The 25,829-nt window shown below is 47.6% G+C and overlaps 1 protein-coding gene across 2 annotated transcripts in view; it reads right to left on the bottom strand.

Annotated features, from left to right (window-relative positions):
- The window catches only part of igf1ra (insulin-like growth factor 1a receptor), an 87,172-nt gene that overhangs the window by 28,295 nt on the left and 33,048 nt on the right, over positions 1 to 25,829 (bottom strand). Inside the window, exon 1 of one of the 2 annotated variants that reach the window (XM_018739381.2) lies at positions 14,351 to 14,449. The exons of the other annotated variant lie outside the window; for it this stretch is intronic. Coding sequence (XP_018594897.2) covers positions 14,351 to 14,363 — 13 coding nt within the window. The 5' untranslated portion in view covers positions 14,364 to 14,449. Of the gene's footprint in view, positions 1 to 14,350; positions 14,450 to 25,829 lie in introns of those variants that run through there. 2 annotated transcript variants of the gene reach the window in all.

The raw sequence follows: 25,829 nt of genomic DNA, 5'->3' as shown, positions 1-25,829 counted from the left end.
CTGCAGTGATATTGCAGTTTTTCACTGCCTGGCACCCCTTCTCACAACATAATTAAAATGTCAGACCTGTGTAGAGATTTTTGGCACGGACGGTTTTTTTTTTTTTTTGATTTGACTGTGTGCGCTCTCAGCCGGTATACTATGTGAAAAATCCCTAGAATGTTCTTGTATAATCAGAGAGCAGAATGTTAATCCTCTTTGTTCTCTGCACCAATAACAATCACACACTTTAAGAGTCTTACTAAAAGTCCTGGCAGTACACACAGCCAGAGCAACGAAAAGTAAGAGGGACACACAACTGACCCCGTTCTTTAGCCCCCTACCATTTGTAGCTCATGAAATCTCTGAATTTAACAATTTAATCAAAGCAGTCAAATGCACCGATGTCATGCATTCTCATCCTTTCAGTCTACGTGTGGAGTTCCAGCTCCCTGGAGCTTTGCTTTTAGGGTATCTTTCTCAGAGCAAAAGCTGAGCTGCAAAGGCAGCTGCAATTCAGGATGCTGAAATATACACCAAACAGGATGCGGGGAAAGAAAATATTTTCAACCTCTAGGTTATTTCAGGTCATGCTGGCAAAAAACAGGTAAACAAGTGCTCAAGACACTGGTCAAGCAGCAATGACATCCCTCACACGGTCCCAAGAGCTCGCTGCCCAGACTCGCGGCGGGGCACGGCCAAACGGGGGGCCGACGCGCAGGACTCGGCCTCCGCACACCACGCCACCTCAAGCTGTGTGTGTGATGTTGAGCCGGACTCGTGCGAAAGCCCCCGCCCCGCAGCGCAGTTTCCCAAAACAACAGTAAGACAGGGCATTCTGAGATTATTATGTTCTTTCAGAATTCGTGCCAGTGTGCAATGTGGTCACTGAGGTGCATGCGCGCTCGCGTGTTTACGGCGAGGGAACGGCGTCGGTGCACGCGCAGCCATCGCAGCCCTGAGAACATGGGGAGAAGGGCTCTGCAGCACAAGGGCAATTAACAGTCACATGTACCCGGCCTCCCCCACTTTAACGTGGCCCAAAGGGCGATGCAAACCCAACACGACGTCACCGCTGTCTTCTCTAACGAGATGAGATTTAAATCACCTTCGAAAAAGATTTAAGAGCAAAACGGAAGAATCGGAAGTTAAGAGTTTTTCCTTTCGCAGTGTTGACAGGCAACACCCTAAAGAGCATTGAAGAGGACCAGTGAGCAGCAGCCATCTTGCTTTGCAGCCTCTCTTTTAGTGTTTTCCCTGAAACCTCTCTTGTTTCTGGAGCAATGAATTCTCTTCCACCTTCCTTATTTCAATTAGATCGCATTTATTTTAGGTATAGATTCCTTTCAGATTTATTCAGCTCCAACAATTTTACCTGCCCGCACATTGCTCAACTTCATTTGGACAGTTTTCAGCACTGGACATCATACACAATTTCAGGCACATTTTCAGGTTAACAGAGTTCAAAACGTGTTCGTTTGCAGAAAACGCGGTGAATCTCCCAGACGACAATGGATATTTCAGTTTTTACATATTATTGCAAAAGAGGCACTGCAGGAATGATGATTCGTTTCGTTCAGACATCCGCAAAAACCGTTATAACGTGATCGCTGGATGACAGTCTGCTCTTCCGTTTTGATTTTTGGAGACGGCGCACACGCACAAACAGAATAAGCAGAACCCTGCAATGGAACTCCCTTCCAACACAACGACAATCCTCTCCACACCTTCCACACCGCCGCCTAACGTGTATGTGTGTGTGGAGAGGGTGGCTCTGCAGTCAGTCGGAATAAGAGCGCTTTGTGGGGTGTGTGTTTGTGTGTGTGAGAGAGAGAGAGAGAGAGGTGGGGGGCATTCGGGTCAAAACACCAGGTGGGGCAGCACCAGCCAGGAACACCCCTGCACGCACGCACGCACCGAGCCCCGCAGGAGCCTGTCTGGCCCCTTTAAACGCCACTCTCCCGCCCTTCTGCGGCGTGTTTACCGCAGTCGCCCGTCTCCTCCAGCGTTCCCACAGGCGGCTCGTGCCAGTTCGCGTTACCGCGACGTGCGTTACCCAACCGTCCGTCAAAAGCGCCTATGAACACAAAATGGCAGATCTGGGACTAGTGTGTGAGCGCAGCACTGCCATGCGCACAGTGGATGCTGGACTGAAATACACCGTTTTAATAGATCCACCTAACGCAGATATTTCTCGCATTCGCCCCGAAAGGGTTTAGGTGAAGGTTGTATACCAAGTACCTTTAAATCATCAGCCTTTAACCGAGACATATGCTAAACCATAATTTCGTATTAAACCATAAGCCTACTGAGCAGTGCGCGCCGAAGGAGCGGACCGTCCACTCACATATATGAAGAGTAGTAAAGTGGGTGGAATCTTCTACGAACCAATGACGGGCGAGGAGGGGCGGGACGTCGTGATTGACGTACTACGAAGTGTGGAGTAGAAACGTGGTAAACAAGCCGCCTTCCCCGGTGTGGAGTGGGCAAGGCAGGCGGGCGAGCCGTAACCACGGCGATTCCACCCTAAAACACGCAAACGTTTCGGTGTGTGCTGCGCGGCGACTGCAGCTACAGAGAGCCGCAGCCGACACTGCAGTTTTCAGGGAAAAACACAGCTTCAGATATGTCAGAAACAAATGAATGCAATCAATGCGGCATTAATGCGTAGTTAAGCGTGCCTTATTGTAAGGAATGAGTACAGAGCAGGTGGTGAGCAGTGCTAATCGGGCAGGGCTGAGGATGTGCTTCGGCTGAGCACATTTCGCCACCAGGTGACCAGGTGCTAGAGGCTCCCGGCGGATTCGTCGCCTTTCCTTTTCAAACACCACCAACCAGCAGTGACACCTTCCACAATACCCCAACTTTATATTTCATAAGTATCTCTAAAATTTAATGTAAATGCTAATGGGAATCTACACCTGCTAAAATACCAAGTTACTGCTGGATGAAATTAGTTTCATCTAGCCATTGTAATTCACGTCAGAAATCGTTCGAGAGTTTTATCGTCCCTTAAATGTCATTTCAGTATTTCTTCTCGCATATCTGCGATTCTATTTTTAATACCTGCGTGAATTTTATCAAAAGTTTAACCATTCGAAAATCTTAATCTAGTATTAGACTTTCACGTTTCTATATTTCGAAATGGTGTTCTTTTAACCGCAAGGCACAGAACTGCATGTTAAAAAAAAAAAAAAAAAAAGATTTTTCCATTTGCAGCTCGCCCTCACCCCAATAACGCATTATTTAGTGTGCCAATTATTTACTGCTAAATAGTAAACAACAAACCTTAAGATTGTAGCGTATTCATAAAAAGCTTAGTTTTTAATAAAACAGATTTCCAACAGGCCCAAAATGGTGCCCTACAATAAAACCAATGGAAAACCTGGGGAAGGTTCATTTATATTTACATTTATCCAGATGTTTTCCTCCAAAGCCATGTACAAGTATTACTGACTCCCCCCCCCCCCCAACCAAGCCCTTTTCCAAGACAGTTTTTTAACCTTGTGGTCCACGGTGCCGGCTGGTGGTGAGCGGATGGCCTTCAGAGGCATGTGAAGCGTAGGTTTGGTTTGAAAATAACGCGCTCTAAAAGTCAAAACAAGAGAGAGCATGGCTATGCAACTACAATGATAGTTCTGTGTTAAGGTGATCAATTTTTAGTGAATTCAGCAATAAACTCAGTGCTCGAGAAAGGAGATGACTGGTAGATCCGGAGGAGGTTCGATAAGCTGGTGACACCATCTTCATTTGCATTGAAACACCCGTAAATGACACCCCCCCATAAACACTTAGAGCCCCACAGAAAAATCAAATAAACTAGGTGCAATATTTTCCACAAATTATTTTTTGTTTTTACCCCCCAGGAGGGGTCCTCTTCATTCATCAGATTCTTGAAAGAGTCCATGGCCAAGAAAAAGGAGTAAGAAGCATTACATTCCTCTCTGAAACTAAGTTCCTCACAAGGTGTGTTTATGCAGCTTTTTAATTCAATTTTCCAATGTAATTATTTCATTACATGGAGTGTGTTAATATTTTTAAAATGAATTAAGATAATAAAAGAAAAGCATGAAGTAATGATGTACCTGTGGTACTTAAGTAAAGCTTAGATCCAACAATCTGGGAAGAAAACTGGCCTTCAATAAGTAATGTATGACATCATTACCCCTCTCCCCTGGTTGCCTGGAAATCCAAAATAAAGAAAAGACAAACAAGCAAAGGCATAAAGGAACTCAAACGATTCCACTTTCTTGGTGGTGGGGCATGCTGGTATGTGTTTACACCATTGAGATGAAGTTCCATTTCTTGGTTCTGGTTATACTTGCTTACAGTGTCTGTGTGAAACCTATTCACCTAGAAAAGTGGGATCTGCTGACCTGAACACAACAATCATGTCAGGATTCATCAGTGGCTTTTTTCTTCCTTATCTACAGGGCCTCTCATGGGACTTGAACTGGCAGTCATCTGGTTACAAGTTTGAAACCACTATGGTAACTGATGCTAACTTCTGTAAGAATAAAAATAATTAAAAATAGCACAAAAAAGCAAGAGCAAGAAAGAAGAAACAAAACCACTCAAACAAATTCCCAGGCTGCCTGTCTCCACCAGTCTCTGGGATTACAAACCAGCAGCTGAAACAGATGCCAACTGTGTATATATTCTGTGGGTATAAGGTGGGCAGATAAGTGAATATATTTTATTTCTTGTTTGACTGCGGATATGGCATTGAGCCATGAGGAAATAGTAGGAGAAATCAGTCATTTGGATCGGAGGGCAGGTGGAGGATTCACATGTTACGCAAAGCAATCAGAGTGCAATTTGTACTCTGACTTGCTGACCAGGAGACGTGGAGTTCTAGAGGCACCAATACACATTAAACCTATAGATCCTTGCCAGAGAACTCCAGAGTACATAAGGAAGTGTCAGTTGGTGCAGAAAAATGAGAGCAGTTTCACCCCTCTCTCCCCACTCTATTCTGTTTCTGCAATATGAATGGTAAAATACCTGGCCTCTTTGCGGGACCACAACGATGACATAGGGGCTTTTTCAGACTATTTCCACTCTACTAGTGAGTGATGGCCTAGAAAAAGCATGACATTGCCAAGTGATTGCCTGCTGCCTTGCTAAGGCACAGAAAAGCAGAGAAGTTCAAAACTACTCGCAGCATAAAACAGCACAGAAGAAAAACAATACTTTTTGCTTTTTACATTCAAACCACACCGAGAAGCAGCTACTTGGCTGGATCTGAAACAAAATGGCCTCCCAGTTGAAGTTCAGCAGGTTTTGTTGTTTATGTGTATGTAGCATTCCCCAACACTGGCAGTGCTCAGTGAAAACAACACGAGGTTTAACACCTTGGATGAGTTCATCTAACGTGTGCCACAGTTACTGTGATCTAGACTGGAACTAATTCAGTGACTCCTTATAAGATTTGAAAGTAAAGATGTTTTTCTCTTCAAAGATGACAGGATGGACCTGTGAATCTTTTGAAAGAAAATATATTTAAAAACTTGTAGCCGATGGATTATTTTATTTATTTATTTTTTTTTACTTGATACTTTACAGCAAAAGGTATATTTGTTCGAGTGCCAGAAAGGGGTCCTTGTAAGCTTGGGCTGTTGAGCCAATGCAGTAAAAGCTAGACTGAAGCACTGTTAAACCCATACAAACCAAAGGATCTCTCAAGCTAATAAATAAGTCTTATTCTATTTTTAAAGTCACTTAATAGTCATATAAACCAGGAAAAATAAAAGGTCTACTACAGTTCACTCCTATCAGTCCAGTCATGTGGTTCCAATGTATTACATATGTAATTTTTGAGAAATCATTTTGATGTTATAGTAATCTGGTCATAGGTAAAACGTTTTACAGCTGTGGTCAAATTTATCAGCGTAAGTCATCTTGGGTAAATAAGGTGTGGGCTAATAACACTACGTAGTTTTGACAGAAAGTCGGTTTGGAGAAAAACATTTACTAATTGAAATGCAAACGTAATTTGTCGCCTAAGCGATTCTAACACATATCTTAAAGAAAATGGAGGGGAAAAAAAAAGAGAACATAACTCATTAGTTTCAACTAACTAGTTAAAAGTTCCAACAGATTTCTTTTTAAAAAAAAAAAAAAAAAAAAGGCTTGAACAAAGTTAATGGCGCCCAAGAATCAGTACTTAGTCGTACAGCCTTTAGAGATAACTGCCCCAAAACTCTTCTTGTAAGTATCAATTAACTTCCTGCGTCTTCCCACTGAAATGTTCTCCCACTTTTCAGCTGCACATCTTTCTGATTCTTCAGTGTTAAAATAGAAAGATGCTAATTTCAAAACACTTACACACTGCACTCCAAAATACCTCAATAATCCTTAGATTTTATAATGCCATGCGCATGTTTAAGGCCCCCAGTACCTAAAGGCAACAAATATTTGTTTCTTTGTTGAAAATTCTTTAATAACACTGTGATACATCAGATGTCCTGTCATTCCAGTATCTGGTCACAAGAGGTCTGGTCATGCATGGATCAGCTGTACTTACACTTGGTTTACATTACACAGTTCACCCTACCTCTGGTAACACCGCCTTCCAGCAGCTGTTTAGGAGATCCAAGCTGAATCTGGACCCACCTGGGTTAAACCAAGCAGTTTTCACTCTCTTCAGTCCTAATACAGCAGGAAGCAGCAGCCAAACGGGAACAACTGTTCTGCACAACTGCATGTTTCTCACTAAATAATTAACTCTGAAAACGTTCCAATTTTGCTGTGCTTATAGAGGGAGCTGACAAAAATCAGTCATTCCTCCCAGGTCATCTATTACTAACCAGTCATACAGCAACACTTCTTTAAAAATGTCTTGCAAATGTACACACACAGTCTGAAACCGCTTGTCCCGAGCAGGGTCGCGGCGAACCGGAGCCTAACCCGGCAACACAAGGCGTAAGGCTGGAAGGGGACGAGACACACCCAGGACGGGACGTCAGTCCGTCACAAGGCACCCATGCGGGATTTGAACCCCAGACCCACCAGAGAGCAGGCCCTGGCCAAACCCGCTGCGCACCCACCCCCCTTGCAAGTGTAGTCATTCTTATATTTTAGGAAGTGACAGCTGTCAAGAGGCATCCTTCAAGGACGAATCCCCCAAGTATAGTATGTATGTCAATGATTTCCTTTTATTAGTCAGTTCTGGTTCTCCACTAGATCCAGACTGAGTGACGTGGTCCACACAGTGCTCAGTTTGGGAATGAAAGCCCCACACGAGAAAACACAACTGCTTCTTATGGCCAATTTCAAAAAAGATTATATGAGCTCAGGAGCTGGTGACATGTTCTCATTGACTGTCTTGGCAGGGGCTCCAAAAGGAAGCAGATGATTCTCACCTCCTACATTTTTAAAGTTCTGGGCCACAATATGGTCACATCTAGTAACAAACAACATCAATACACATGGAGAGTGCGACAAAAGTCCGTGGCGCTTCTAGCCAGAAGGGTCACGGCTACCTTGGCTCCGTCTGTCTCACACTGCAGCGGAATCACGAACCCTGGAAAATAAGGGCACCAGCTTGCTGCGGCAGCAGCGGAGTTCCCTCTCTCTTCGAGTGGCTTCTAAAAATACCAACGCTTCGTGGGTCCACTTCATTAAATTCAGCGTGTTTCCTGGCAGCTCAAGCACCAGTTGGGCAGCAGTAGACGTTTCTGCACACGGGGCAGCTGCATTACCACCCCAACATGTTGCCCTGTTGGTTTCATAGACGCCTCATTCTTCACAGGTAATCTAGCACTGATTATTCTATCGCACCCCAACACGGCCCACTCCGCACAGGTAAACCATCAGTACCGATTTCACATCCTGTCTCCTTCCCCCCCATAGTCAAATCCCTGTATCTTCCCATCCCTGCACCTGCTCACCAAGTGAGATACACAAACCCGTCACCATCCCAACACCTCTGCACTTCACAGGGCGAACCTCATCGAATTCTCACCTAGTCTTCCTCACCACATTATTTCCATTTTTACCTGCCATTTCTGCATCTTTGGATAAATTCACTCCAAGTGAAATATGCAGCCAGCATCTACTCTAGCTCTTGCGCAAGCACCAGTGGTTAAGGAAAATTTAAAACGACGACACTTTAGAAGTCAAGTGCAAAGATCAACCATTGCAGCAACGCAAGTTTAATGAACAGGAACACACTCGGGCAGCCATAAGTTTATGGGTCTGTGTAGGTTGCCAGACTTGCTCCCCATGCCCCAGCCCAGATGACGCCGTTATCTCGGGCGGTCCTTTTGCTAGCGGTTGCCAAGGGCGATGTGTCTAGCTGCACAGGCTGTGTGCTTACAACAGACAGCAGCCCCGCCTTGCTCTGTGTTGCCCCAGACAACCGCAGGGAACCTTTGTTCCAAGCCTTGGCTTCTTCCCGACCCCCAAGCGTGCCCTTGCCATCGCCTCATACACCCAGACAGAGCCCCCTGCGCACCTTCTCAGACCCTAGCTGCAGGGGCCAGACTCCTCCTGCTCACGCCACTGTCAGACACCATTTTTCACACATTCATAAAGCTGGAGATAAGTTCTCTCCTTGCTCAACGGAAGGCTCCAACGTGGCTCTGGAACCAGCAACCCTCTGGTTACAAGTCTATGTTCTGTACTGTGTCACCACACCATTGCCCACTCACCAGGACATCTGACTGAACCCTGATCTATGCCTCTCATTCATGTCCTCGGCCAAGGCACCAGGTGACCCGAAGGTTCTGGCTTCACATGATGTTTGCACCCATTTTTAAAAATCAGTTTTTTTTTTTTATGTTCAACGGTGCAGGGCTAATGCCCATCGTCTGACTATCTACCGTCACGATTAGACTACTGCTGCTGTTCTCGCTGTGGCCGCTATGTGCTCTGCTTCACCTGAAAAGAGGCAACCTTCACACGTGTGTCCTAGGGGCCACCTGCTTGTTTCACGGATTCTACTGATTTACAGTCTATATACCCATTATCTTCCAGAGCACTGGAGTTTTTCAAAAAAACATTCAAACGCATTAAGAAAAAAGATATTACCACCTGATAGAATTCACAATACAATGCCCCATTTGATGCATTCCATAAGAAGAGGTGTGATTCACTGCTCACATGACCAAGACTGAATATGTGTATGAGAACAGTGGGTCCTCAGGTTGCATGTAATTGTGTTCTCCCAGTAAGCCAGACCTACAGTAAATGGCTTTTAAGAGACACACAGTATACTGCAAGTTTAATAAACACACACACTTCTCTGCTATTGTTTGCAGGGACATTTACAAAAAGCACATGCTATGTGTATAATTAAATTGGTTTGGTTTCACTAAGCAACTATTACAGAGTTGTAAACAAACTCAGAGGAGCCTTTGCCAAACAAGTATGGGGTAAAAACAGAGTAGAGAAGTTGCCATGCATTTGGGAGATGATGCTGAGCAGTCTGCAAACAAGCGTGCTCCACAATTCCCAATTCAACAGCCAACAAGGTCTACGCTCACAGAAGCCAATTCATCCCTCAGAAACACTGCAAACTACAAAATAAATACCTTCAGACTATTTCCATGAAAAATGAGCATTAGTATCCCATAAGGCTCAAACGAATCAAGTGCTCAACTCTGAAAGCAGTTGTAGGTCACATGTAATGGGAATGCAGAAGAATTTTTATATCACCCCTTCCCATGTCTCCCTATGTCAGAAGCACGTGTGTGTGGGCTATACCATTAGTGCAGTGCTGTACAGAGATCCAAGCGTCAGATGGAAGATTCTTGGTCGCGGACCCGAGTCTACAAGGGACTTCGACCGTGAGCAGCGTTCACAGCCGGAGACAAGGGGAATGCAAAGCAACCCTGTGGCTCCTACTGACCCTCGCAGCCCGTTGCAGTTTCCTCCCAGACGGATGGTCAAGCGTGCCGTCTGCTGGAAGTGCGTCGACAGCGGGCTTGGGCTGCTCCTCAAAGGAGAGCTCTCTTTGGTGCTAAAAATAAGCGTTCCTCAGAAAAATGGAACAGCGGAGAATCTGAAATACCATGCTTTCCTTCCTCTCAAAGTTAACCCATTTGATGAAGATGATGCTCGAAAGGCAATGCATTTCCAACAGCTTCTGAAGCATGATGAAGGAAGTCAACGTGCCACCGATAGCCCTCAGAAGAAGCAAAGCTGCATCTGACCCATGCGGACATGGTGTCCCCGAAGACTCGCCCCGTCCACACGTCTTTCGCAACCGAGCAGCCGGAACGATCTCTACTGTGCACTCATGTGACAGTGTGTGACAGCAGACATCCATATTTTTAAAATGCCTGCCTAGCGTGTTTAATTTTATTTGTCTGTCATTCGGCAGATGCTTTCATCTGGGTGGGCTGAAACTGCACAAAATACACTGGAAAACAGCACCACAGGGACACAAACCCATGACCTCCCATGTCTACTCCGCAGCCAATTTAACTCCATAAGGGGTGCTTCAGGCTTTTTTGCCAAAACCTTCCCCTCTCATCTGCCGTTCTGTTCCCAGAAACTATCAGACCCCCAAGGTCCACGAGAGGATTTGGGGGTTGGTCTAGATTAGACAGAGGTACTTTGGGGAGGGGATGGGGAGGCTCTGTGTAAACAGGAGCAGGCTCAGACAGCTCTGCCTCCTAGGAGTCTGATCCCTGTACCAGACAGGTGTCCCTAGGCTGGCTGGAGCCCACGTGAGTCAGACCGTCTGCTGCCTGGGTGGCCAGATTAGCCGGGCTGGATTAGGGCAGAGTCAGCGCTGTGCACAGGGAGAAGTGAAATGTCGTCAGAGCGCCACCGGAGGAGTCGCAGGCCGACAGGAGAGCGGCGTGACCAGGGCGCGCGCACGCAAGCACACACGCTGTATGACACGTAGGGTCGGGGTGATGCGGGGAAAAAAACAATAAAATACACATATAATGGCAACATGTGGTGTAGTGATTCGCGCTGACAGTTCAAGGACCCGGGTTCGAATCCCACCTGCTGCAGTAGCATCCTTGATCATTGTAGAAATGGGTAAATCACTGTAAGTAGCTTAACATTGTAAGTCATCATGCCTCAAGTAGTTGAGAGACACAAGGATGAAGAAGAACGCAAAGGAAAACTCTCATGCTGTCAGCGGCATCACGTGCGCTGAGCTTGAGCGCGCACCGCAGCACACAGCCTGGGAAGTAAAAGGCCTGGATGAGGAGACATGGAAGTGGGGGAAGGAATGGCCCCAGGAAGCAAACGGGCCCCCCGCATCAAACACCCGCTCCCACACACACAATAGTCCCATTGTGCACAGCGCTGCTCCTGACTCTGTCATGGGGACACGACGGCAGGCACTGACATGGAAAGGCCTTGTACAGCAAGCCCACAGCATGGGGCCTGAAACGGATTCAAGGCTACGCTAACAGAAACAATATACGGAGAAGTGCAAAGACGATAGCGCCCAAAAGCCGTTACTCTGTTAAACTGTGACTTTTACGCACCTGTAATGCTGTGAAGCCTAAAAACAGAAATTTAAGAAAATATGCAACACACCAGGCATATGCAAGGTTTTAAGAAACTGAAAGCTACTGTATCTAAAACAGAAGCATTCTGTACTATTCGAGGTACAAAAACATTCATGATGAGGGCCTTTGTACCCAAACTGCAGGACACCACACACGCGATCACAACTCAACTTGAGCTGCCGTTGCCCCTTCGAACTCATTATCGCACACAAAGCAAGGGGGCGGGGCCGTAGGCACCCAATCCCATGGTTGAGGGGCGTGTCCACAGCACCCTGCAGTATTTCTGGCCCCATGGTTCATGCATCATACATGTGCAGGGAAAGTTCCTAACAACCTGACCTCCAGGAAGAGCAGCACAAAGTCCCTCTTGCTGTTGATGATATTTATTAAACAAAGCAGGAACAGAAGCATAAACTGGGAATTTGTGAAGGAAAAAACTGGTCACAGAGCGACTCCAGCAGCTTGCGGCAGGGGGTATTTTGCTTGTCTGTGTTAATGTGTGTTTGCTGGTGATGGAATGTCCCCGCCAACGTAGCTCTATGCAGGTAGCAGATGCTGGAAAGAAGTCCATCCACACATTCGTCCTTAGCCTGACCTCCGGTCTGAATGTCCAGTGTTTCTGGGCGCTCCTGTCTGCCCTCTGCGTTCCCCACCATCCCTCCACTTGATCCCCATGCTGCGGAAGCTCTCGGCCCCAGGCAGCCCACATAGACACAGGGTTGGACCTCCACCATCTCAGTTTCTGAACAACTCTGGAACGCAGAGCAGATGCAAGAGAAAAAGCTGGAAACTAGATAAGCCTTCCTCCAGGATCCATCAGACATCTGTGCATGTATGAAGTGGTAAGGCTTACAAGTGATCCTTTTCCCATGCACGCTGGCCACCTCTGCTCATACCGCAAGCCCATAATGCTCCAGCCTGGGTCGTGCAGAGCTATGATGGGCTGCTGGCCAAGCAAATGGTAAGTGCATCCCCACAGTAGACTGCCATTTTCCTCGTGCTCCTCAGACAAAGGGTGGTATGGGATTCTAAGGTGGGTCTGTGGTGATTGTACTGTGAGCACATCATGGGAAGATCAGATTCGCTCAACAGGACTGTAAAATAATTGGCAAAGCTGAAAGAAAGATGATGATGAGCAACCAGATGGTTGAACACACCCAACTCAAGAGTAAAAACGAAAGAGGAGGACAGATTTCTGGAGAGAGAGTGTTCCTGTAGCTGCCAAGAGTTGACCTCGACTCGATGACACTTAGCAATAAAATCAAGAGCTGAGACCGTGGGATGCTACTAACGCATTCTTATCACCAACTCTTGTCCACTTCCAACCAGGAAATATTTGTAGTTTTTTTATTAATAAAAGGCAAATCATCTGGACATTGACCTGTATTCATGTGCATATTTTCGTATTTATTTTCTCTCTCACCGGACAGCCCTTCGTTAATGGAATCACCCTTGATTCGGAAGGTGCAGATCTCGGGCGCTCGTTAAAAAATATGTAGAAAGCGACCGCGGTACGCCGCGTCTTCTCTGACATCTCACCGGTTTACGAGACCATGCAAAAGGTCAGGCGTGGAAAAAAGCACATCTGGAGGCTGGAAGAACCTTGAATAAATGCATGGCACGCCGTCGGGAAAAGCTGTCCGCGTACACAGTGCTATGTGTCAACGACAGGTCACATTCGGTTGTCCATCGGGAACCCGCCCACGTGTATATCTGGTAAAGAGTAATGCACCCGGGCCGGCTCCGCTGACTTGGTGGTTTCAACATCTTAGATCTCAGTTCAAATCAGTGATTGTAAGTACAACAGCGGAACGAACGGGCACATAGAGACGGAGGAGGGTTTTGGTTGGACAGGGCATGTTAGCTGACTGCAGCTCACATGTGGGCCCCTGGTAACTTGAGATGAGCGCTTGTGCTGCTCCTCCAGCTCTGTGCAGCACCAAGTGACTTAAAGAATGTGTTCTGCTAGACATGTGAATCGGGTGGCACGGTGGCACAGCAAGTAGCGCTGTTGTCTCACAGCGCCTGGCTGGTGCGAGAGGACGTGGGTTCGATCCCTACTCGAGTCTGCGTGGAGTCTGCATCTTCTCGACATGTCTGTATGGATTTCCTCCCACAGTCCAAAGACATGCTGTTCAGGTTCCCCCATAGTGTCTGAGTGACAGAGAGAGTGTGTTCCACTGATGTATGGATGAATGACCCATTGTAAGTAGTGTATCTAGCAGTGTAAGTCACCTTGGTGAATAAAGTGTGTGGGCTGATAACACTACATAGTATCCATTGTAAGTCGCTTTGGAGAAAAGCATCTGCTAAATAAATAAATGTAAGAAGAAGAGCCCAGCTCAGCATGGTGATAAAGAAACAGCAAAGGGTAAGTGGTGGTGCTGCTGTTGAGACGACATTGACTTGTGGTTTCCATGGTAAGGGGGTACAGCAGTGGTATTACCGTTGCCGCCTTCTATGCATGTCTCTGAGTGGCGCAAACAGTGAGAACACGCCAACTCCACCTAACCCCCCTCAAGGCGATTCAAACCCACTGTGGCAATTTTAATAAAATAATTCTAAAACCATTATTAAAATGCCTCATTTTAACAGAAATCTGAAGAAATTAAAACCAGAAAGAAGGAAACACAAATCACTGTTCCTAAACCTGCCCCAAAACCTGGTTCCAATATTATCTGCTATAACTCAAAAGGGCCCAAGCTGTGCTTTCGGGCATAGGTTCGAACCGGGCTCAAGGTACGTGAAGATTGAACGGCAAGGGAAAACCATATCTGTACCCTCCTTTACCATGGAAACAACGCAAGCGTTTGCCGTAAATCTGATTCAACCTAATGGGGCTTTCTCAACCCACACGGGCTCAAGAAACCCCTGGTTTTCCTTCCCCTTACCAGTGTTTCTCATGTTCTTGTTCCAGCGATGGCCGCACAGGTCACGAATTCACCGATATCTGACTGCACGTCATCTGCATCTGCGTGATGTAATTCTCCACGGAAGGCCGCAGAGTCATAACCGCCCGTGACCTCCTGACGAAAATGCAGGACGTCGCCTCGCAGTCTGTCGTGCTGCGCTAGTAAACAAACAGCAAAGCATCCATTCCTCTTTTGTTCTATTTAAACAAAGGCTTTCACTCAATTCAGCTTTGTTTCTGTAGAATTATGTAGATTGAGGATGTGACCCCCCCAACCAGGAAACACAGCCATTTGCTCCCCCCCCATGTGAAACCAAATGTAAATGTAAAATTAAGAAATGTAACTAAAGAAAAGGTGCCCAAGTTGTAATAACAATACAAGCGCTGGCGAAGGTACCCAAGCTGAAGCGCATCTGTCCCGTTAAGAAAAAAAAAACAAAACTATTTCGGGAAGCGTGGCCGTGCTCTCTCATTTTTGCTTTGAACTAAGACGCAACAATCACATCTCTGTTTCAAACGTCTCCAAATATTCTGCGCCGCTTGAAAACAAAGGTCACGGTGACAATGGCATTTCTACACGCGTTTTCCTGGGTAGCTCTACAGAAACCAGAAGAGCGGCCCGACCGCGACAAACATACCGACGCGCAGAAAAACGCGGCCGGCCGCCATCTCGGCTTCTCGAGCGAGGCTCCGAGCGCAAACGAACGTGGATCGCCCCGTCCCGCGCCCCGTTCCGTGCGTGACGTTAACGGGAACTGCGACCCGCGTGAAGCCGGCAGCAATTCCACAGCTGCGTGGGGACTCGTGTTGCAGAACACGCTCGAGGGACGGAGGCTCCCAGCATCCTTTTGCGCTGTCAATCGGCACCGCTCGACCCCTTACCCCCCTTCCTCACCCCCTCCCTCATAACACGGCTGCTCCGGCTGCTCACGTAGAATTTATAGAAGAGGAGTCATGGGCGTCAGTGTGGGTGCGAGAGGTTGTTTCCTTTTCGTTTTCCGTTGCTTCCCATTTGCTGAAGCTATACCGTATGTATGTGCTCCCCCCCGCCCCTCGGTGACATCCACAGCCTGCCCTCCCAGCGAAGCCCCAGCCTGGCCCCTTCCCTCCCAGAACCCGATATTCTCACAGCCCGTAAAAAACAACCTCGCGCTGGTGCTGAGTCCCAGCAGGAGGCCTCGTGGGGAGGGGGGTGGGGGGTACAACAGAAGCCCAATGTACAGGTTCTTTATCTGAACCTCCTCATAAACACACATAAGAGTGTGGCCTACATGGTCCGCGTGTCCTTGAAACGGAAACGTACAGAATGTAACATTGTACATAAGCAGAAATTTACTTCTAAATTACAGTTACATTTATTCATTCAGCAGACGCTTTTCTCCAAAGCGAAGTCCATTTCAGAGAATACAACGTGTGCATTACATTAGGAGAAAGAGACATATAGTTGCAGACATGTGATTCTTAAGTTTGTTCTTTCCACTTTATGCACCGATGTTCTTCACATGAGTAGCTGCATAAAACTCAAACGTTTCCTGATCACCTTCTGACAATTTTCTTTTTTTTTTTTAGAGATACACAAACATTTATTTTCAATACAAGAGTAATGGTTGTGTAAAGGCTTTTCCGGGTACGATCATAAAGTTACGGTGCATGAACACCTTACATGAGCTTGAGCTTATGTGAAGCTGCAGTTAAAGGAAGGAAACGTTCATGTGAAAAACAAACGCGAGTGCTCACAAGCAAAGCTAAGAAACATCTGAAAGGTGACGTTTTAGTGGGAATGTGTGCGAGAAGGCATCCGCGTGTCCTTCTGTCAATGATGCTTTGACGCGACGGCTCGCCATTAGCAAACAAGTTAAGAGCCGGACCAGCGGGAAAGGGAAGAGAGGGGCCGATTCTCAGATGCCACCCCACCTCCCAGCAAGGGCAAAAAGTTCAATGAAACGCAAACACTAAATGGCATCACTTGAGAGACACTCATCTGTTTCAAAAAAAAAAAAAAAAAAAAAAAAAAAAAAAAATTTCACCTTGTTTACCAGAACATGCAGTATGCAGCGAGCGTATCTAATGAATCTGTGCAGTTGTGACCAGTTCTCTTCAAGGACTACGGTGTTCCAGCTCTGGCAGCAACACATCAGTGAACACGCACATAGGTCTGTAGGCTCTGCGTGTCCCTGAATACTAATTACTGCAGTTGTTGTTGTTGTTGTCGTCGTCGTCCAGCTGCGATAGCGAGTTTCCGCAGTGCGTGACACACCCCCACGCCGGAACCCTTTGACTGGTTTCCATGACCGGGCCCGTTACTTTCCGCAGATCGCCATCGCCTCGCCGGCCATCACCCCCGGCCAAAGTCCCGAGGGAGGCGGACCACGCTGGCGAGGCACTGGACACCCTAGTGGGGAGCCTCCGCACAGCAGGGTGCTGGCCCTTTAAGAACACCCTGCAGCCTGCTGCGGTTGCGCCAGTTTGCTATTTATATTTGTTCTTCCTTCGGAGGAGGAAGCGCAATGTATTGGATCCAGATGTGCTGGGACAGCATCTGGGAGGCCAGCATCTGGGGAGACAGCCATCCGCTGAGGACGCAGCAGAGTCGGGCTCGGCGGTCCAAGCTCACCTGTGCACAGGTACCCCCCTGGGCTCGTCTGCGTGGGTGCCATCACGCACACACACTATATAATGCAATTCATTCTTATACAGCATAGTCAGAGCACGTTCACAAGGATAAACATCAACTGTATAAATTATGGTGACAAGGATGGGGGGGGGGGATTCCATACTGAGATCAAAGTGTGGGGTGGAGAAAAAAAGGGCACATAGACCGGATTTGACCTAAGGTAGCTGGCCGCCCACCTCAAATAGTTTCCGTCATGGCTGTTAGCGCACACGTATGCGCGTGCATTAATCTCGAGCTCGCAATCCATACACACACACACACGCACACGAAAGGAAGTGGAGAGCCACGGAGAACACGCTTACTTCCCCCTGTAAAAATAACAGATGAAAATCTGCTTTGAGTCCCCGCAGGTTGGAACTGAGCCACGCAGGTATATGGTGAGCTCAACAGCACCGACCACCGGTCAGGCCTCGCGAGTTGACAGTAAAAAGGCCACACATGGCTGCCCGAGTGGGACGGGACCGTCTGCAGGGTGAGGTCAGCTGAGAAGCGTGGGGCTCCGGAGCCACCCTGCGTTCCCCGCTCACTCGCCGCGTCTCTACGCGCGAGGACCGAAGGAGGACACGCAAGTGGCAAACCCACGAGAAGCCAGCCATCACAACTTCGAATCGCTGTGCAGCTGGCGCTGGACAAAGCGTGTGAGGGGGTCAAACAGCATGCGAGAAGGTTAAGGACCAAGAGCAGCTAAGGAAGACCATCCACAGTGCAACCTGTCACTCAGTTCCTCCAGGTCAGTCACTGAGCTTTCATTCAGTGTTGTACATTACAATAAAAGGGATCCAAAGGTAAACACTTTGTTTCTTTCTCCTCGCACATATAAGGCAATCTAGGAATTCTCCGACCGATCAAGGATCTGATCTGCCAGACGTTTAGCATAATTCTAAGCCATTCCCCGCTTCAGCTTGAATCTGCATTTTCGCAGACTGGCTTCATTGGATGCGATTCACTCGTTTCCAGAGCATCTCTTTTGCTTGAAAAACCAATTTCAAATAGCACTCACTCCCCTTCAGGATTACCGTCCAGCACGCATTTTACTCCATTCCAGCGGTCGTCACACTTGACAATCAAAAGGGGCGGGGCGGTGGCGCAGCGAGTAGCGCTGCTGTCTCAGAGCACCTGGATGGTGCAAAAGGACGTGGGTTTGATCCCCGCTCAGTCTGCGTGGAGTTCGCATGTTCTCTCCTGTGTCTGTGTGGGTTTCCTCCCACACTCCGAAGACATGCTGTTCAGGTTCCCCCATAGTGTGTGAGTGACACAGGGAGAGTGTGTTCCACTGATGTATGGATGAGTAACACCTTGTAAGTAGTGTATCTAGCAGTGTAAGTTACCTTGGTGAGTAGGGTGTGTGGGCTGGTAACACTAAATAGAGTTCACTGGAAGTCGCTGTGGAGAAAAGCGCCTGCTAAATAAAGTAATATAAACATAATAGCATACAGGAGCTATAAAAAAAAAGGTGACTAAAATGAAGGTCAGAATAACTCAGCCATGTCAGTGGTTGGTTTGAGACCGTTCCTGCAAATGGCATACTCGCTACTACTGGTTTCAAAAAACATTTCTGGGCCAGCAAGTGAAAAATTGTGGAAGAACAGTGTCATGATACAGAGTACAAGTAAGAGCAGGTTCAAGCAGGCAGTGAGCTGACTACTATAACCATAATACCGGCCTCAAGTAAGAGCCATCTCAGTTCCTTCCTTCTTTCCGCACTTCTAATAAAACCTATACATCATCATCATCATCATCATCTCCTCCTATTATAACAACAACAACCTATTGCTTGGTTACATAAAACAGCAAATGCCACAGTAATTATATTTTGAGCATCATTTTAATAAATCTAAATGGCTATAATTAATCCATTCACAAACAGCGTAACCTCTTCCGTGCATGCAAGCAAGGCCCGTTTTCGCCAGAGCGACTACCAAATTATTGCGCTTGGCCATCTGCGTGTGCCGAGACCATCGCCATCTTTCACGGAAAACAAAGCCGGTGTGGTGATCCCGTGATCCCCGCTGCTGCGAGGTAAAACGCTCCGTTATCTCCAAGCTGAACGGAAAAAGCGTGGCAAGTTCTGCACGTACAACGTTAATGGGATGCGCTGTGAAAAGTGCCCGCGTTGCTGCATTGCATTAAAAAAGCCGCATCTGAGGGTAAACTTAACAACAGACTTAAAACGCTGACTTTCTGTCATTATGTTACTGTGTGTGTGCTGCTGTAGCCTCATGCAGTTTCCTTTGGGATCAATGGGGTTTTTAAATCAAACTATTTACTTTAAGGATATAATTCATAATACTTTAGGATTTATTCCCATATCTAATTGCCTAACAAGATCTAAAACTATATTTATGTAAACCATGTAATCTATAGTATAACTACCTAGCAACCTTCCTACCTACCAGGGGACAGCTGGTAGCGTACCGGTCAGAGCTGCTCCTTTGGACAGAAGGTCGCAGGTTTGAATCTCACCTCGGGTCGTCGGAACCCTTGAGCAAGGTGCTTACCGTAAATTGTGCCATTGAGAATTTCCCAGCTGTATAAATGGGCACATAACTAAGTACGTTAATGTAAGTCGCTTTGGAGAAAGGTGTCAGCTAAATTCATAAATGTATCTAGAAAAACGAAGTGTCTAAAAGTAATCATTTCCAGAAGGTCATATGATAGCAACAGCAGCGGACTACTTCTAGTGCTTCTACTAATGAAAGAAGCCCTTTAAAGAGAAACATTCATTATTTGGCAGGTAAGAAGCTTCTTCCCTCCCCGCTGTCCCGCGTAGCCGTCACCACCACGTCCACAGACCACGAACAGCAGAACAAAGAGCCAGCGGACAAACGCGCTCAAAATTTGCCACTGATTCCAAGCAGGTTTTCCCAGGCAATCCTAAAGAACTGCACATAAACTGCAACAGGGGAGCAGCTGTTGGCAAAGGGAAGACCTCGACCTGTGACCTCTGCTGAAGCCATGACCTGTTTGCACAAACATGCGAGTTCTCAAGAGGGCCAGATGTGATCAAGGGCTTTTTGCCAGCCGCACGTCCACGATGTCCACAAAACGCATTGCACAATCAACAGGTCTCCAGCGAAGGGCGGGCACGGAGGAGCGATTATGGGCTTAGCGTGCATCCACACCGCCCCGTGCTCTCTAAAGCTCGTCTGCCTCTCGTAAGACAGCTGGAATCTCGTCTCGGGCCAGTAGGGCTACATGCCGTCCCCATGCGTCCGCGCGATCGCTTCTCGAAACCACGCACGCTGGACACCCGACCCGAGCGCAGGGGGACCTCGTGGCTGAAATTTTGTTCTCATCCACCACACTTGGGTCAGGCTGATATGAACAGGAGAGCATGGGCCGGCAACCAGGATGACACGCTGGTGGTAAAATCGGGCTTCCTGTTCTTTCCCTCTGCATCCAAATGGCTTCAGCGATCATCACGGTAGCATATTACGGGAAAATTTTTTCAAAAATGTTTATGGACCTTCTCGGGTTCCCAGCCTGGCCAGCCCTGAAAATGGGAAAAAAAAAACAGAGCAGTGCCCGAACCACGCTCTACACAGCAGCGCACCGAATAGACGCACGCGCGGTCCGCACCAAGGACAGCTAGGACCACTGCCCATCAGCGATCACAACGAGTTCATCTGCGGACTAGTCCCTGCAGGCCAACCGGACTACGTGCGCAGTCGGGACAGCGGCGGCAGGTGGTGTAGTGGTTAGATCTGCCCCCCTGCACTCAAAGGAGCCAGTGTAAAAATGGGTAAATCATTGTAAAGAGCTTAACGTTGTAAGCCGCTTTCGAGAAAAGCGTCAGCTAAACACACAATAAACGAAACGCAAAAGCAGAGTTGGAGCGGCTGCGCTCTAAGCCTGGTCCTCCAGGCGACACTATGCCGCCCCGTCGACAGGCTGTTTACCTAACTGACCACCTTACTCCGTTGCGACTTAGTAACCAAAAATACTAGAACAACGGTGCAACCGACCACGTCCCATTTTCGACGGATGGCGTTTTTGTCACCACACCTTACAGCAGCTAACGGAACCACTACAACAGCCAACCCCCACGCCGGTTCCAAGCAGAACTGTCAGCATTAAGCAGTTTGGGGCCTCGGGGAAGGCGTGGCATCTTCACGCTTCAGCAAGCTCTTCAGTTACAGCCCCGGAGCGCAGACCCACCCCCCCTTCCGAGAAGACCCCTTCTAATTCACCCACCCTGCGCCGCTATGGACCCAACAGCCAGAGCAACAATGCCCCATCAACCAGACCGCAACAGTGCCACGCAGCTGGCTCCAACTCACACGCTGCAGGAACAGACCAGAGGAGTGACCTCGAACCGCAGCTTTGAGCTCATCTCCACAGCGGATCCCTCTGAAGGTGCACGAGGCCTGGCTCAGGCGAAAGGCCACACGCTGCGACCGCTGCCCTTCCCACGGGAATGCCCGACCAGGCCCGAAGAGGGCAGAACCAGCAGGGGGGCTGGAAAACGGAACCACGGCCTCGCTATTGCCCTCACGCCCGCGTGGTCCCAGAAAGAGGGCAACAGTGACCCTCAAGGTCCAACCCTGGAGAGCATGGGGAAAAGCCTTTTCCTGCACGCTGTCAGCGTCCAACCCCAGATGCTGCTCGGCTCAGGTTATCCAGCACACGGGTGAAAAAGTCATTCCTCACCTCATCATGCAAATCACACCATCATCTAATATAGTGCAGTTTGAGACTGAATTACCGTAAGAGTCCCTTCGGGTCAGTGCCTGGGCCAATTCAGACATGACTGCATCCTCCCCGTCTTTCCAACACGTGCAGGACGAACTGACTCAAGCAATTCAGACCACGCGGCGCTCCATCCTGCGTTACACCAAAGCTGTCCAAGGCGTCTTTGCCTTTTGGCAGCCAAAGGTGCATACGATCTAGATTGAACCTATGGATGAATTCTACAGAGAAGCGCGACTGCTTTTAATTTTCCCCTGAGTACAAAACACAGGATTCAATGTGACGCCTGAATGAGACCAAAAGCAGTGGCTGTACCTGATCTGGAGAGCACAACTGCTTTAAATTATACATTTCATAGCAATTAATGACAACACTGGCAGTAGACAGACAGGTCACACACAGGATGGAGGTGGTCCTGAAAAAGCTGTGGTGACAGTTCTTTATACAGCTGACCTGCTAAGTGATGCTCTGTCTACTGTCAATATGAACAGGAGGCTGAAAACGTGCATTACATTTACTCAGGTATTTGATTCCTTTCTCCGATGTGACTTCCAGCATTAAGACACTTACAATGATTTACCCATCGATACAGCAGGGTAGTTTTTAACAGAGCAATTTGGGGTAAGTACTTTGCTCAAGGACATTGCTGCAGGAGGAGAGATTCAAAGCTGGGTCCTTAAAGCTTTAACTACTATGCCACCTGCTGACCAGCCTGCGGCAGGGTGGCACAGTGAGTAACGCTGCTGTCTCACAGCGCCTGGGTGGTGCGAGAGGACGTGGGTTCAATCCCCACTCAGCCTGTGTGGAGTTTGCATGTTCTCCCCATGTCTCTATGGGTTTCCTCTGGGTGCTCTGGTTTCCTCCCACAGTGCAAACACATGCTGTTCAGGTTCCCCCATAGTATGTGAGTGACAGAGAGTGTGTGTTCCACTGATGTATGGATGAGTGACCCAGTGTAAGTAGTGTAAGTCACCATGGTGAATAAGGTGTGTGGGCTGATAACACTACATAGAGTTCATTGGAAGTCGCTTTGGAGAAAAGTGTTTGCTAAATAAATGCATGTAATGTAATGTAATGTTCCCCCACACTGCAGTCCACAACCTGAATTTGAGAGTTGCTAGAAGGAACTTTGTGTGTGTGTGTGTGTGTGTGTGTGTGTGTGTGTGTGTGTGTGTGTGTGTGTGTGTGTGTGGTCTCACTTGGCACAGCTGTGAGGTCACATTAGAGCCCACGGGCATCTCCAGGGCCTTAGGCCCACATTCTGAGGGCTATCAGCAAGAGTGGCAGCCAAAGCTTGTTAGACACGGAGCGAGCAGTCCTGCCATAAAGCGTGCCGCCGACACTCCGCTCCCCACAACCACCAGTCCCTTCCTGGCCTTCACCCTCAAATTAGTGCCCACCTCCAAACAATCCAAAGCCATTGTCCGCCGCCTTCTCTTATCTCTTAGACAGAAGTCAGAATTTCGGGAATGTGTGGGGAGGAACCAGTGATGGCTTCTTGGGAAGAAGGTCACAGCGTAACCTCCTGATGAACTCCCCGACAGTGAGACGCAGCTTCAGATATCGCATCTCCCCACCCTGACGCAGAACAGGAGCTATCAGACAAAAGAATGTAAAACGAGTAGTGCCTTACCCACAAATTTTAACGAAAATTCTGTATATGAAACCCGTTACTACTTAGAAGACACTTTGTTCCCCAGCTTGACTTACGGCGTCAGGTAATCAAATTCACAGGGATTTACACATACGTACAGCAGGGTTTTGTCGGAGGAGCAAGTACCTTGAAGACGGGCACTAGAGAAGTAGTGGGATTTGAACCCGAAACCTTCAGGTAAGACTAACTGCCAGAAAAGTAGTGACTTCCAAATTAACAGAGTAAAATACATGATGTAAGTTACAGAGGGAGCATAACGGGACAGCGGAGAGTGTGTTCTGGTTGTGGGGCAGGGTTCGCCACCCTTTCTCTTTTGGTGGTCTCACCTACTGAGCATAGGGGCAGCACCAGGTATGGTTTAGCATAGCTCAGCGGCAGGGCCATTTTGTTTTAAAAATCAAACCGTTCAGCTGCAGTACGACACCCCTCCCGCTTGCAGAGCGAACACTACGGCGAGCCCTTCCCGCCACCCGTTTCCCACCTGCATTAAGGAAACCTGCACATCACCTCATAATCTCAACTGCGTGACCCTGAACCGCTTTCAGACTGGGATTAGCAGAGCGAGTGGAAATGGCCCGAAAGGACAACTTCACTCCAGCTGGAATTCAGAAGTACTGCAAAGTACATTAAAACATTAGTGGACTTCTCATGCTTAACTGCACTTTCAGGAAGATGGTAAAATTACTAAAACCAGCCATAAAAATAAAGCATAAGAAAATAGAGCGTTTGCACCATACAGTTAAGAGGTGCAATTTACATTGGCAATACATAACCTGTGATTGCTTTTTAAAAAACTAACACCCATAAAATTTAGCCATAAAGACAATCAAAATGAATGAGGTAACAGCAAACAATCCTGACTTCCCATTTACAGACGCACATGCATGCACAGACAGACGCGCACGTGCGGGAAGATGGGATTCATCAGGTAATTGGGGCTAACTAGTGATTATCTGATTTATGCTTTGCAGACCTTTATCCAAACAAACTTTTGCCATTTATACAAGCAAATATTTTACTGGTGCAGCTGAGAACACATACCGTGTTCGGTAACCATGGTCATCAAGGTCCCTCCCGAGACTGGAACCAGAAGCCTTAGAGTTCTGAGTCCATGCCCTTGACCCAGTGCTACATCCCCTGAGAAAAGTCTTTGCTCTGCTTCAGTAGTTAAGGTGCTGACTGGGTCAGCCATTTTCCCAACGAATCCAGAGCGCGCGCACACACACGCACCAGCCTGCTGAGGTTAGAGCCAACCACTGCCTCTTCTTGGACAGTGTTGGGGCCACACACAGACAGAAGCCATGGAGATCCAAGAAGCACCACACACAAACCCGTACCGTATACACTCCCCCACCTAGGAGCTGCGGCAAGTACCACCACAGCAAGTGTACAGGGGCAGCTGGTGGCGTAGCGGTTACACCTATTGCCTTTGAATCCAAGGGTAGAGGTCCGAATTGCACCTCGAGCCGTGGTACCCTTGAGTAAGGTACTTACCCTAACGTGGTCCGGTAAAATTGCCCGATGTGGAGAAAAGCGACAGATAAAAGTATCCGAAGTCCCTCCTTCTGTTGATGTAATGCACTCATTGGGTTCCCCCCCCCCCCCTCCACGAGATGTATGTCGCTTTGCAGAAAAGTGTCTGCCAAATTAATAAACGTAAAAACCAACAGATAACTTTGGACAACACAACAAGAAAGAAATAAGACAGATACGCATTGAGCCAAACGCCGAGACGTGCCTCAGACTCCGGCACCGCGCTGTTGCGCACCTTTGAGTTTGCTGCACTGATTTAGCATCTAAATTAAATAGCCTGCTCATCTTTACCCGTGGAAGCACCAGTGTTCAGAAAATATATCTTTTACAGTTGAGGAGGAAAGAGGTGCAGTGTGACAGAGATTCCTCTGCTTTCTTCATTATAATATCGCCCAAAGTTCCCCACACACAGCAGCTCTTCATTCGTAGGATCCATTTCACTTTAATTCACAGTCAAAATCAATAACAACTAATCGCTCCAATATATTCTGTACCATACCACACATTTACACTAACACACAGACACTGTCTGTGACAAGTGTATTTATTAATATTCAGCAATTCAAAAGCTTAACAACTACAGGTCACATAAGGCTTTGACATTTACTTTGCCGATGCTTTTCTCTAAAACAACTGACAACGATTTACGCATTTAAAGAGTAGGACAATTTTTACCGTATCAATTCAGGACAAGTACCAGGGTACCTTTTGGGCTTCCCATATTTTATACTGTTTTCCTGGGTGGCAGCAGGTAGTACAGACCTTAGAGCTGCCACTTTTGGACTCGAACCTCCCCTCCTCAGATCCCTCCTCCGACAGCCAGATACTGCCTGCTGTTACCAACAAACACTGGCTGGACACACAAGCACCAGTGTGTCAACATGAGCCAAAATCTGAGACACTACAGAC

The sequence above is a fragment of the Scleropages formosus genome, chromosome 7, assembly GCF_900964775.1.
Source record: "Scleropages formosus chromosome 7, fSclFor1.1, whole genome shotgun sequence".
Taxonomy (NCBI): domain Eukaryota; kingdom Metazoa; phylum Chordata; class Actinopteri; order Osteoglossiformes; family Osteoglossidae; genus Scleropages; species Scleropages formosus.
The sequence above is the reverse complement of the archived record's forward strand: the minus strand, read 5'-3'. Positions and strand labels throughout refer to the sequence as shown.